Below are 12,966 nucleotides of genomic sequence, written 5' to 3'. Positions count from 1 at the left end.
GGGGGCGGGGCGTGCGGGCCGGGTGGTCGCAGGTGCCCCCACAGACCTTTGTTGTCGTGCCACACGCGGATCTTGCACACACGGCCGAGGCTGTGCGGGGTGGCGATCTGGAACACGTCCAGGCTGTTGCGGCGGAAGGCTCTGTCCCCGTCTAGGTGCCGGTGGCCGCTGCGGCCCTCCGCCCCGTACAGCATGATGCCCACGTGCGCCGTGGTGCCTGCGGGCGGGCGGACATGTAGGCCAGACGCGGGAGCCCAGTCACCGGCCTCTGCTCACCAGATGCGGCCGCCGCACCAGCTCCCTTGGCGTGCTAGACCCGGCCCAACCACGCGGCCTCTGCGGCTTAACTGAGGGACAACGGGAGGCGCGGGGGCCGCGAGCTCTCCAGTCTGCTCCAGGAACGGCCGGCTCGCGTGCCAGTCAGCAGCCCGTCCCCGCGCCCCCGCCGGCTCCCACAGACCACCCCGCCGACGGGGTGCTGCCTGCTTGTCTCCCAGGGAGAAACACCCGTGACAGTTTATAAAACTCAGCCATCAAAAGGCTGAAAGCACAGAAAGGAAGCGAAAAGTGGCAGCACATGGAGCAGAATTCAGATCCAAAGTCAGTGGGCCCGTCCACACTGCCCGAGGCTCACCGCAAACGTGCCAGCGCAAACACGGACAGCAGTCGGGACGGAGGACGGGGGCGCGGCCATCGAGGCCGGGATGACCAGGCGAGAACGGTCAGGGCAGGCGGGGACGCGTGGGGAGCCGCGCAGCAAGACGCAGGCACGGGCTCCCGGCACGGCAAGGCCCGCAGTTGCATGGACAGCACCGTCCACACCACTTGGCGAGTTTTTCACCAAAAAACCAAACACTTTGGTTCCCAGCCGGTCTAACGGCAAGTCGCACCATCCCCGCTCACTACCGGTCCCGTCTCCCCAGCACCAGCTCGTGCCACCTGCACTGACCATCTGCTCGCTCACGCCGGGGGCCCCACGCACTCAGCAGTGGGTAAACCCAGCCACCCTTTGTCGTCTACTAAGGACAGTCACTGGGGGGGCAGGGGCCCAAAGAGTGAGCGAGGGCGGCCAGAGGCCCGGACGAGGCAGCCCCCCCTCACCTGAGCCTCGGCCCCAGCCAGTCTTGACCAGGATCTCGTACTTGAAGCGGCCCCCCTTCCCACAGAAAGGGATGACGCGGACCCGCCGGACGTCCAGCTGGTCCAGCTTCCGCAAGACCACAGCCATGACTGCGTAGGTCACCAGGCACACGGAACACGTCAGCAGAACGACGTAGTTCGTGCCCGAGGCCGGTTCCTGGGGAGACAAAGCTGTCAGGCCTGGAAGCACGGCCCAAGCCTCAGCTCCCCAAGACTCAAACACGGTGCCACTCACCGGGAAGACAAAGTGGACGCGGCTGGGGGGCACGAAGAGGCTGGCCCCGAAGGCAGTGAGGTGGCGGGTAAGGCAGACGGCCTGGCTGGGCGATGTCTCCTCTAAGGGCACGAGCCCCTCCGTCCTCCACATCATCTCCTTCTCGCTGAAGTACTGGCACAGGGACGTGTAGAGGCCCACGGTCACTTCCAGTGCTGACCAGCGGAAGTGGCTGGTCAGGTTCAGGTGGTAAGTCCCGCCTGGGTCTCTGGTCCTGGGAGAAGTGGGGCGAGCGTCACACCCAGACCCCACCCAGCCCCAGGCCCTGAGCGACAGCCATATTCTGGCCCCAAGGCCTCTCAGCAGAGTCACCCTCACCATGTGTGGCCAGTCCTCCCGCTGCTACGCCTGTTCCCACAGGGAGCGCACATGACCTTGGCACACATTCACCCTGCCCTTGGAGACCAGCCTCTCCCCACCAACGGGTCCTCGGTGGCGGGGCACGTGCTCACCCCGGGGCGATGAAGAAGGTATAGGGCCTGTGGTCGTGCCCCGCCAGCTGCTCGGGGCGGATCCTCTTGCTGGCCGAGCAGTTGTACTCGTTGGGCCAAGACACCGAGTGCAAGTACACGGCCAGGTAGGGCTCAGGCTCCTCGGGCAAGTAGTGCTCTAGGGGGACAAGCACAGGGTCGCATGGACGTCCTGGGCGACCCCATGGGCGCTCTGGGGCCCTCCCTGGCCCTGGGGGCGAGACGGCCAGAGAGCTCGGGGATGGCACCTGCTCCACCCTCATCCCCTGCCGCCTTTGGGCCAGGCTGCCAGCAGCCTGGGAAGCAGGAGGCAGACCACGGTAAAGGCCACAGAGTTGGGGGGTCCACGAGAAACACCTGCTCACCCGCGGTACCTCCCTGCCTCCCTGAGCCCCGAGAGGCCGGGCCAGGCCTGCAGGCGGTGCTGCCGCGAGGGCCCCAGCACGCACCAGCGAGCAGCGTGTAGGTGAGCCGCAGGTGCAGCCCAGCGGCGGGGTTGCTCTCCTCGGGGGTAACCACGACGCCGACCGAGGCCCGGGGCGGGACAACCGCGGAGCCGGCAGGGGCGCGGGGGCCCCAAGCGGCCCGGTCTGAGCTGCTGGGCACCTTCACGGTGATGGCGCGCTCTGAGGCCAGCTGCCCGATGGGGATGTGCGCCCCGGCCTGCGTCTGGAAGGCCATGGAGGCCACCTTGGTGGAGACTGTGTAGTTGCTGATGTAGCCGAAGGGGAAGGGGTTGGAGTCGACCAGGAACATGAGCTGCACCACGTCGCTGAGGTTGGACAGGGCTCCGCTGAAGGCCGTGGGGATGGAGAAGGGGCAGCCGGGGAGCGAGGCGTCGCCCTGGCACAGGAGGCTCTGCGGGTCCGAGCGCTTGCCGCGGGCCGTGATCTCCTCGCCTGCCAGCGTCAGAGGCTCCTCGTCGAGGACACGGGAGCGCATGACGATACACATGAGGGCCGACGACAGGTGATAGGCCCTGGACGCCACCATGTGCGCCGGCGGCTCCATGCCCAGCTCCGGTGGCCGAGGGCCCTGCACATCCGCACTGGCCAGGTGGATGAGGTCGCCTGGGGGGCAGGAGAGGCGGGGGCAGATGCTCGCGGGGAGAGGCGGGGGCAGGTGGGAGCGCCACGCAGCCCGGCCCGGCCCGCACCTGTGATGTTGAGGATACTGTCGGCGATGCCCATGGGCGTCCCGGTGCCCGCGGCCGTCTCGGCCTGCAGGATTCGCATCATGCCCTCGAGCTTGTGCAGTGTCTGCTTCAGGCAGGAACCACACACCGGCTCCCTGCTGGACACCTGCAGCGAGGCCGGCCCCTCCACTCAGCTCCATCACGCCGGCCACGCTGCAGGGCGCCCGCTCTGGCCCCGGCCTTCCCCGGTGCCCCTTCATGCTATAGCTGGAAACCCCCAAACGTGGGTTCTGCCCACACGCCTGCTTGCTGAGAACTCTCCTGGGGCTTCTCCCCACCCACGGACGAGGCCCGCGGAAGACCACTCTGCGTCCCACCCCATGCATGTCACAGCCACAGGAGTCACGTGTCACAGGGCCCCCCCACTTCCCTTGGAAGGTTCTCTGCTCTCTTCTCTGCTGAAGGCTCTGCCGCAACTTCCCACCCCGTCAGACTGAGCTCAGCCCTGCCCAGTCCAGTCTCCGAATCCTGGACAACACCAGTGGGTTGCTCTCGGAGCTGCAGAAGCCAGGTCTGCTGGGACCGTGGGCTGGAGCAGGACGGCACAAGAATGGCCTCTTCCATCTGCCCTCCCTACAGCGAGCCTGTTCCTTATGCCCTGGGGCCACCCCACACAGGCCCCGGAGAGCAGAGACTCCCATGCCTCTCACACTAGAACAGCTGAGGACTGGCACAGGACAGGGGGCACTGGCTGGGACGAGGGCTGCCGAGGGGCCTGAGCACACCCTACCGTGCACTGGGCCAGCGCCGCCGCGATCTGCTGGATGTCATCCACAGTGTTGACCCGCAGTGAGACCAAGGTCTCTGTGACATTCTTGCGTATCTGGGCTTGCAGCTGCCGCCGGGCGTCCAGCTCTGCTGCCGCGGCCAGGGCATGCTCGGACTGTGGACGTCAAGCACAGGGAGCCGAGTGCACAGTGGCAGTGAGGGCAAGCACACACCGTCTCAGCCACCACGAAACTGGGGGGCAACTCAAGTCCTGTTTCTTTGGGAGCAAAAGGGGGCTTTCCCAGGGCTCCTCTGACAGGGGCTGGGCGCGGGGACAGGGGACCCCACAGGTGAGGATGGGGGAACCCACAGGTGGGAAGAGGAGAGAACAGGTTGTTTCAAGGAAATGCACCAGGGGACTGACCACTTGCAAAGCTGTAGGGCCTGGCCTGGCCCCACCCTCCCGCTGAGGACAGACAAGAAGAGGAGAGTCCTCACCCCTGCGCTGGCCTCGTTGAGCACAGTGATGAGGGCCAGCGAGTACTCGATGACGTGCTGGGGGTCCGCCTGTCTCAGCAGCCGGGGCAGCATGCTCTCCGTGAGACCATGCAGCCAGATCACGAGGTCGCCGGGGCCTCCTGGGAGGTCGCCAGGAGGCTCTGGCAGGGTGATGGCCAGAGACCTGTGTGCAGAGGTTCACCCCCGGTGAACAAGTGGGAGTCCCGGCTCCCACCTGCCCTGACCTCCTGGCCCCCCGCCCCGGCTAACCTGTTGAGGGCAACCACAGCGGCGCCCAGCTGATCCTGCACGACCACGGCCAGGCCCACCTGGAAGTGGGGTGCGAACCCCGGCGGCAGCACCGCACCATAGGTGGGGAGGCTGCCCCTGTAGATGCAGAACTCCTCGCAGTGGCCCTGGCGACAGCGCCGCAGCAGCAGGGCATACACCAGGGGCGCACTCCCGTCTTCCGCGTCCTGCCAGCCTGCGGGGGGGGGGGGGGGGGGGGGGCTCGCAGTGTGAGCAGGGCGGGGCCCCACATACCCACCGCGCCTCGCCCTCCCACCCACCGCGGCGCTCACCTGTGCACTCGAAGTGCACCTTGGTGGTGAGGGCGCGCACGACGTCCAGCGGGAAGAGGCGGCAGGAGCCCCCTCGTGGGGGCCGGTTGGCGGCGAGGCGGATGGAGGCGCAGCCCTCCTCCTCACCCGAGCGGCCCAGCACCGTGAGGGTGAACGTGTAGCCCTCGCCGTCCCGCAGCACGCCGCGCCGCACCACCAGCCGCATGCCCGAGCTGCCGGTCGACGTGGTCGTCTGGTCCAGCACCAGCGTCTGGTTGCTGAAGGTGCGCGCCTCCCAGCGCTGCGGGGGCAGACCCGGGACTGAGGGGCGGAGCGACTGCACCCCGCCCTCTCCCCAGGCCCCGCCCCACTCCGAGGCCCCGCCCCTTCCCTCCAGGCTCTTTGGCTCACCCCTCGCTTGGAGCCGGCGCTGCAGTTGTCACACCGGCCCTCCAGATACACATAGGAGCTGCGGCTCACTGCGTACACAGCCTGAGCCTTGCAGGACACACACTCCAAGGACACGATGGGCACCCGGCCCCTCCGAATCAACACCTGGGGACAGGGTGGGATCACAGGGAAGCCATAACCTGAGCCAATGCCTCTGCTCCTGGGGCCCAGACCCGTGAGTCTACCCAGCACGTCGGCGCTGCAGGGGCACAGTGGCTCCTGGGAGAGCTGAGCCTCTGGCCGCTGCCTTGGCGCTGTTCTCCTAGTTGGGAAGGCTGGCTGGGCCCAGCCAGCTCCTCACTAGCCTAAGGTCCAGCTTTCCAGGGCACTGTGGGCTCAGGCCACACCCAGTACATTCATCTGGCTTTGTGCCTCCCAGGCTGGGGGATGGTGGTGGACACCCAAAAGAACGGAATCCACACTGGGTTTATTTTCTGTAGCCACGGCCCAGCATGAACCTGGCACACACCAGGCCCTCAGGTGCTCACCCACGAACAGGAGAACGATCGGGTGAATGCCTCTGTGGGGAGGGGAAATATGTGCTGACCGGCCCAAGGCCCCTGCTGCCCTGGGATGGGGCCCGCCTCAGCCAGTCCAGGTGAGGCCCTCCTCTAAGCTCCCACCTTGCCAGACAGCCCCTCGGGGCAGGCCAGCTGGAGAGCCCTGATGCTGAGGACAGAGAATGCTGTGCCGGGCACTAGCAGAGCCCAGCACACCTGCTCCCATCAGCACACCTCCCCCAAAGGCAGCAGGAGTGGCTGCCCCAGGGTCACCCGCTCTGCAGCCCTGACCTACCTGGAGGGCCCAGGGGAGGGGAGCATTGAGTACACACACGCACAGGGGTGAGATCAGGCCCCTCCCATTCACAAAAGAGGACACCCATGTTCTGGGAAGTGGACCTCACGGCGCCTGGGGTCCCTCCGAGATCTGGAGCGCGGTGTTGAAACGGGATGTTTTGTTAAGCACCACAACACAGGAAACCCTCCAAGAGCGTTCGGTGTTCCCTGGGGGCAGGTGGCTCTGTATGCTCAGCCCTCCCCAGCAGCTGGGTCCACCATGGGGGCCCGGAGCTCTGCCTTGCTGGGCTAAGGATCAGGCCAGCAGCACCCACCGTCTGATTGGTGGCCTCCTCCTTCCGCCCCGCCTTCCACACGGTCAGGTTGAAGGTGTACTCCACGCCGGCCTGCAGGCGCTCCCGAGGGACGGTGACCACGCTGCTCCCCCGGGGCCCGAAGGTCAGGGCACACCCACCAGATTCACTCTGTAGCCACAGGGGAGGGGGCGTGAGACCCTGCATGGCTTCAAAGCAGAACCTGGTCCAGGGCACAACTAGAAGACCCCCCTCCCCGGGCTGGGCTCAGGAGCAGAACAACTGAGGGGCGGGGACCGTCCATGCCCTGCAGGGCACCTGACCTGGGTTGAGGCCACACAGGCCCAGTGGAAGCTGAGCGGTGTCTGGTCGCCATCTTCCAGGTTGGGATCGTAGGATTTGCTGCCGTCCAGCACCAGGTCCTGAGTGTCTGACCACACGCGGTACGAACCGCCCTCAACAATGGGCATCAGGCGCTCGGGCACCACTGTCACGTTGGCTTGGATGCTCCGTGCCAGCGGTGTGTCCCCGAATGACACCATGAACACGAAGCAGTAGTGGCCCACAGGCAGGGCCAGCCGTGGCACCACCAGCTGGGGCCGGCTCACATCCACACTGGGCAGGGCCACGGGGGCCATGCGCGCAGGCCGCTGGCAGCTGGGGGCCCGGTACACCTGCCAGCGGTACTCGGTCTGGTAGGTGACACAGTCGCGCAGGTTGACGTAGGCCTCCAGGTAGTTGCGCTGGGAGCGCCGCATCAACACCTGCGGGGGCAGGGCCACCTCCACCTCGGGCTCCCTGCAAGCCAGCACGTGGACGGTGACCGTGGCCTGCGCCACAAAGAAGCTCACCAGGTTGGAGGCATTCACCTCCACGCGGTAGTCCCCGGGCCGCAGATAGGAGTGCTCGGCCCAGGGCTCCTCCGTGTCCTCCACCAGGGCCCCATCCCCGAAGTCCCAGCGATAGGTCACCCGCCGGGGACTAGGGCTCGTGGCGGCCTCGAACCGGGCAGAGCGGTTGGTAAAGCAGCGGCCACTGCGCAGCGCCACCTGCTGGATGGGGTCCTGGACCTCCGTGGTGAGCGTCAGGTTCACCCCGCCCAGCTCGTTGAAGGCGCGCACGTGGATCTCCAGCAGCCCCGCAGCCACCGGGGTGTAGGTGACATCTCGGCCCGACAGGATGACCAGCGAGTCCCCCTGGACCTTTTGCAAGGAGAAGTACCACGCGTAGGCCACGCGGGACCCCCGCTGCACACGGGCGGTGAAGTTCCTCTCTGTGCCTGTGGGGATGCCCGGTTCGCAGCAGCCAGGCACCTGCAGCCCCCCGACGGCCTCCAGCACCAAGACGCGCACCTGGGCCTGGGCCCGGCTCACGTGGTTCTCTGCCTGCATGCTCACCACGTAGTCCCCGGCCCGGGGGAAGCTGCGGGAGAAGTGGGGCCCGGGCAGCGCCTCTGGGCCCGCCCCGCTGACCTGCACGAGGAATCGCACGGCGGAGCCGGCAGCCAGCACGGCCTGGAAGTGCACCTGCTGCCCAGGCTCTGCCACCTTGCTGCCGGCCCACAGCACCAGGCCCACGATGGGCTCCTCCACCATGAGCTCATGGATGGCCACAACCCAGCTGACCGCGTTGGAAGCGTTAAGCTGAACGGAGGAGGTGCCGGTGTCGCGGAAGACCACAGCGACGTGCTGACCGAGCCTGCTGCCGCCCGGAACCGTCCAGCTCCAGCTCACATTGGTGCCGGAGTCCAGCTGTCCCCAGAAGGGCACAGAGGAGCCGGCTGCCACAAAGCTGCGGTCTGGCTCGCCAGCCCTGATGCTGAGGCCTCTGACGGGCACCTGCACGGCCACCTCGAGGGTGGCATTGGCCGAGCCCAGCTGGTTCTCCGCCGTGACCGTGACCAGGTACAGGCCGGGGCTAGGGAAGGCGTGGGTGGTGGATGGCTCCGGGGTCTCCCAGCTCGGTCCTCCCTCCAAGAACCAAGTGTAGATGACGCCGCTGCCCCCAGCCAGCTCAGCACAGAAGGTGACGCTGACATTCACCGCGGCAGGGTTTGGGGAGGCGGCTGCGGCCAAGCTGCCCACGGGCTCCACGAAGTCCACAGTGCGGTTGGCCGAGGCGCTGCCCAGCATGTTGGCGGCCCGCAGCCGGACGTGGTAGGTACCGGCCTCGAGCACGGTGAGCGAGAAGGTCTTGCCGCTGCCGGCCAGGACGGGGCCGCCATCCCGTTGGGCAGCCCAGCTGTAGGAGATGTTGGTGCCGTCCCTGACCGCGGCCTGCAGCTGCAGCGTGTGGTTGGTGGGAAAGCAGCAGCCACCGCCGCCCCCCACCACCTGCAGCCCCTCGATGTGCCGCAGGACGTAGACGAAGATGCTGTCCTGGGTGGAGCCCACCTCGTTCTCGGCCGTGACAATGATGTTGAAGGTGCCCACCGAGCGGAAGGTGTAGGAGATGGTGGGGCCCCCGGGGATGGGCGTGCAGCGGTCGCAGAGCACCCAGGAGTAGCGCACGTCACTGCCGGCCTCCAGGGACGTGCTGAAGCTCACGCTGGCGTTGAGGGGCACCACCGTGCGGCTGGCATTGACACCCAGGCCCCGCGCACGCTGCTGCACCGTGACATTCAGGCACGCCGCGCCACGGCTCACCTCGTTCCACGCGCGCACCCTGATGGTGAAGGGGCCCGTGCTGTTGTAGGCGTGGGTGGCTGTGGGGCCCTCGAGGCGCCCACCGTCCCCCAGGTCCCACAGGTAGGTGGCGGGGCGGCCACGGCCCACGGCCGAGAACAGGTAGGGCTGCAGCAGCTCCAGCACGCCGGACCCGTTGCCCCGGATGCCCGAGAGCTCCACGGGCTCCTGCACCTCCACAAGGGCAGAGTCGTTGGCTGCCGAGATATTGTTGGACACGGCAACCGTCACCAGATAGGAACCGGGGTCTGCGTAGATGAATGTGGCCTCGGGGCCACCGACACGGGTCGAGTCCTCGGTGCCGAAGTCCCAGGCGTAGCGGTAGAGGGACGGGGGCCAAGCCCGAGCCACCAGACGGGCCTCCTCCCCGAGCCGCACCAGCTGCCTCTCGGGCCACAGGGTCACGTTGCCCACCTCGGGCTCCACGCACACGCTGCTGAAGTAATGGGCCTTGTTCACCCGGCTCGACAGGACCAGTGCCAAGGGGAACGTCCCACTCCGCGTGAAATTGTGTGTCACCGTCGGGTCCCCCGAGATGGTCGTGTTGGAAGAGCCGTCCCCGAACGTCCAGTCGAAGACATAGTGTGCAGGGTCCCCGGTGACATGGGCCGTGAACCGGGCGTGGGGCTGTGCGGGGATGCAGGCCGCGGGCTCGATCCGCAGCACCTCCAGGACGAAGACGTGCACGGGCCGGCTCAGGGCCAGGTGGCCTGCGGGGCTGGACGCACCCACGGTCACTGTGAAGTTCTGGGAGCGGAGGTACACGTGCTCCACTGTGGGCTCAGGGCCCGTGAGCACCGTGCCGTCCCCCATGTCGAACGTCCATGTGACGTTGTCCCCTGACTGCAACGTGGCACTGACTGCCACAGGTGCGCCCTGCTCCACCGCCGCGTTCAGGCTCACACGCAGTCCCCGGAGCTCCTCGAAGACGCGGAGGCTGAGGCCCGCCGCCACGCTGCTCACCGTGTTGTTGACCTCTAGACGGACGTGGTACACACCGCTAGAGGCGTACGTGTGGTTGACCTCTGGCTGGGGCTGCGTCACAGCCGGGGAGCCATCCCCAAAGTCCCACGTGTATAGGACACCCCCAGGCCAGGGCAGGGGGTGTGGGGAGAAGGTGACAGGCTGGCCGGCCACTGGGACATGGCTTCCCACGGCCACGGCCAGGGCTGGTAAGGCGGCTCGCACACTCACAGGCACTTGCTGCGTCAGGTTCTCAAAGGCGTTGGACACCAGCAGGGTCAGGTTGTACTCACCTGGGGGACAGGCCCGAGTAAGGACCAGGGCCACCGCCTGCACAGCGAGTCAGTACTAACCCCGTGTTGCTGCACACTGGGGCCCCTTGGGACGGCAGAACAGGGCCCCGGGCCAAACGCAGAGGGAGAATGCCCTTGGTTCCTGCGCTGGGGGTGCCCGCGAGGCACGCGCAGAGTACCAGCAGCACGGGGCGAGACATGGGGCAGATACGGGGACGAGAGGAGGGGCACATCTGTCCCAGACCGCCCCGAGCCCCAGTAGGAGGCAGGGGAGGAGGGGCGCCGAGCTCTACTCTGTATTCTGAGCATGCGGCTTCTAGTCATTCAAAATAAAACGTAACCCCCTTCTTCTCCAGAAAAGGGTCTGAGCAGGGGCCAAGGGGGGTCCAGTTTTTGGCCAGGAGACTTGAATCATGGGGCTCAGAAGCCCAGTCCACCCTTCACCCCAGATACCCCTCCTTCTCCCTACTGTGGACCCCAGGCCGTCAGCCCAGACTAGGCGGAGGGGACTGTCCCCCAGCAGGCCAGTGGCCCAGCCCTCACCTGGGATGGCATAGGTGTGCGTGGCGTTGTGCTCCACCAGCACCTGGGCCACCGTGGGGTCTGGGACCCGGACGGACTCATCGTATGGAGGCCTGAACTGGCCGATCACCTGGTCCCCATCCCCGAAGGTCCATCTGCCACGGCAGCAGGCAGGCCATGAGCAGGCTGGGGTGGGTGCACATAGGCCCGGCTGCACCCCTGGCCACTCTGGGCAGGTAAGGAGGGGGAGGCAGGGGGAGCCCAGCCCCAGCACCCCCAGGAGCGGCCCACCCTGCTGCCCACCAGGCCAGGCACACTCACAGGAAGGCCACCTCCACAGCCGAGTCCACCAGCACGTGGGCGGCCAAGGCCAGCGTGGCGTTGGGGGGCAGCACGGGCGGCACCGCGGACACCCAGAGGCCTCTCATCCGGTGCATGCGCCCCACGGTGACGTTGTAGCTCACGGTGACGTTGCTCACGTGGTTGGAGGCCGTCAGCTGCAGAGACAGGGGCACGCATGGGCTGCCGCAGGTGGGTGGGGGCGCCGGGCAGTAGACAGAGCCCCCCCCACCCCGCACTCACCCGCAGCCAGCCGAGGGGTCCTCGGGAGCAAAGCAGAACAGAAGGTAAAGGTGAGCACTGCCCGGCCTGGCCCACCCCCACCCCCACCGGTGCCCCCCCACCCACCGAGAGCTTGAAGACTGCAGCGCTCTGATAGATGACGTTGAAGACCACGTTGTGGAAGGTCAAGGACTGCTTGTCGTCGATGGTCCAGCGGAAGACCACGTCCGAGCCGGCGTCTACCATGGGGCTGTACCGCTGCGGGAAGGCCACGGCGTCGGCCAGCCCCAGAGCTTCGGTGGCCAGTTCTGCCCTAACCCAGGTCCCCCGGACCCAGACATGCCTCCCCGGTGGGGTTTCCCAGGCAACTTGAAGACACCACAGGGGAGGGGTGGGGGTGGGGGGGCTACTCACCACCAGGACGCCCTGCAGCACGCGGGCTTCAGGGCTGGGAGTGGCGCGAAGGCCGCAGATGGGCTCCTCAGCCGTCACATGCAGGCTGAGGCTGGCCTGGCCGGCGCCATTCTCCACCACGACCTCGACCGTGTGCTCGCCCTTGCGGAGCCCGGGCAGCTCCAGCACCGCGAACAGGGTGCTGTTGGCCTCGAGAGCACAGCCGGGCAGCAGAGCCGCCACTGCGGCCGGGCAGGCGGCCTCGAAGGGCGCGCTGACGTTGCCCCCGGGCCAACGGGCTGTGGCAGTGGCGCTGGCGCCAGCGTCCACCCGGAGCACCAGGGTGGAGCTGTTGGTGGGCACGTAGAGGCGGCCGTCGTGGGGCGTGGGGTAGGCCAGCCGCAGCCCCGCCACCGGGGACAGCACGTCGAAGCTGCAGGACAGGTTGTGCACGGACACGCTGTTGCCCACGGTGGCCCGCACCTCGTAGCGCCCGGGCTGCCGCAGCCCTGGGTTAGGCTGCAGCCCCAGCAGGAGGGTGAGGCGCTCCGTGGTGGCCAGTAGCCGCAAGGCACAGACGGGGCCGGCTGGGGCTGCCTCCAACTGCGTGGGCAGGTGGGACAGCCAGGCCGCAGCGGTGGTGGAGAAGTATGGGGCTGCGGCTCCGGGGGCGCCCAGGGTGGGTGAGCAGCGCAGAAGGGCGCCTGGCCCCGCATCATGCTGCAAGGCCATGAGGTCTCCGGGGAGCAGGGGGCTGTCCTGGCCGTGGAAGGCGACCTGTTGGAGTGAGGCAGGCTGTGCTGGGTCCTCACAATGGACCGCCACTGGTCGGGGTAAGGGGTGCTACCCAAGGCACCGAATCAGGGGCTCCAGCAGGTGGACAGGACCCACGGGGGCTCCCCAAGCACTCATGGCAGAGACAGATGGGACAGGCGCTGGGACAGGGACGTGCATAGGGCAGGGATGCAGGCGTGCGAGGGCCCTTCCTGGACAGGGGCGGGGCCTCGGAGGGACACAGCAGTCAGAACAAGGGGTAAGGCCCGAGCTGGCAGTTTCTCCTGCTAGGGGTGCTGAGCAAGGACAAGGACAGAACCAGGGCCGGGCAGGGAGGTGGAAGAGTGCGCTATTTGTCCGGGTGGGCAGCAGAGGGGGAGCCCAGGCTGGT

At 67.5% G+C, this 12,966-nt stretch overlaps 1 protein-coding gene across 3 annotated transcripts in view; it reads right to left on the bottom strand.

Moving 5' to 3' along the window:
• Positions 1 to 12,966, bottom strand: part of LOC111156258 (polycystin 1, transient receptor potential channel interacting) — a 40,815-nt gene that overhangs the window by 9,293 nt on the left and 18,556 nt on the right. For 2 of the 3 annotated variants that reach the window (XM_022517026.1, XM_022517025.1), the window contains exons 11-27: positions 11,823 to 12,578; positions 11,535 to 11,666; positions 11,169 to 11,344; positions 10,869 to 11,002; positions 6,709 to 10,325; positions 6,407 to 6,556; positions 5,257 to 5,400; positions 4,867 to 5,146; positions 4,556 to 4,769; positions 4,298 to 4,469; positions 3,810 to 3,962; positions 3,041 to 3,203; positions 2,332 to 2,954; positions 1,867 to 2,021; positions 1,376 to 1,628; positions 1,102 to 1,297; positions 47 to 217 (exon numbers count right to left, since the gene is read on the bottom strand). In XM_022517026.1, the coding sequence (XP_022372734.1) occupies positions 47 to 217; positions 1,102 to 1,297; positions 1,376 to 1,628; positions 1,867 to 2,021; positions 2,332 to 2,954; positions 3,041 to 3,203; positions 3,810 to 3,962; positions 4,298 to 4,469; positions 4,556 to 4,769; positions 4,867 to 5,146; positions 5,257 to 5,400; positions 6,407 to 6,556; positions 6,709 to 10,325; positions 10,869 to 11,002; positions 11,169 to 11,344; positions 11,535 to 11,666; positions 11,823 to 12,578 (7,489 nt within the window). Of the gene's footprint in view, positions 1 to 46; positions 218 to 1,101; positions 1,298 to 1,375; positions 1,629 to 1,866; positions 2,024 to 2,331; positions 2,955 to 3,040; positions 3,204 to 3,809; positions 3,963 to 4,285; positions 4,470 to 4,555; positions 4,770 to 4,866; positions 5,147 to 5,256; positions 5,401 to 6,406; positions 6,557 to 6,708; positions 10,326 to 10,868; positions 11,003 to 11,168; positions 11,345 to 11,534; positions 11,667 to 11,822; positions 12,579 to 12,966 lie in introns of all 3 variants that reach the window. The other variant, XM_022517024.1, reaches the window with a different exon arrangement.

The sequence above is a fragment of the Enhydra lutris genome, unplaced genomic scaffold (assembly GCF_002288905.1).
Source record: "Enhydra lutris kenyoni isolate GAN:26980312 unplaced genomic scaffold, ASM228890v2 scaffoldscaffold45, whole genome shotgun sequence".
Lineage (NCBI taxonomy): Eukaryota > Metazoa > Chordata > Mammalia > Carnivora > Mustelidae > Enhydra > Enhydra lutris.
This window is presented reverse-complemented; position numbering and strand designations above follow the sequence as displayed.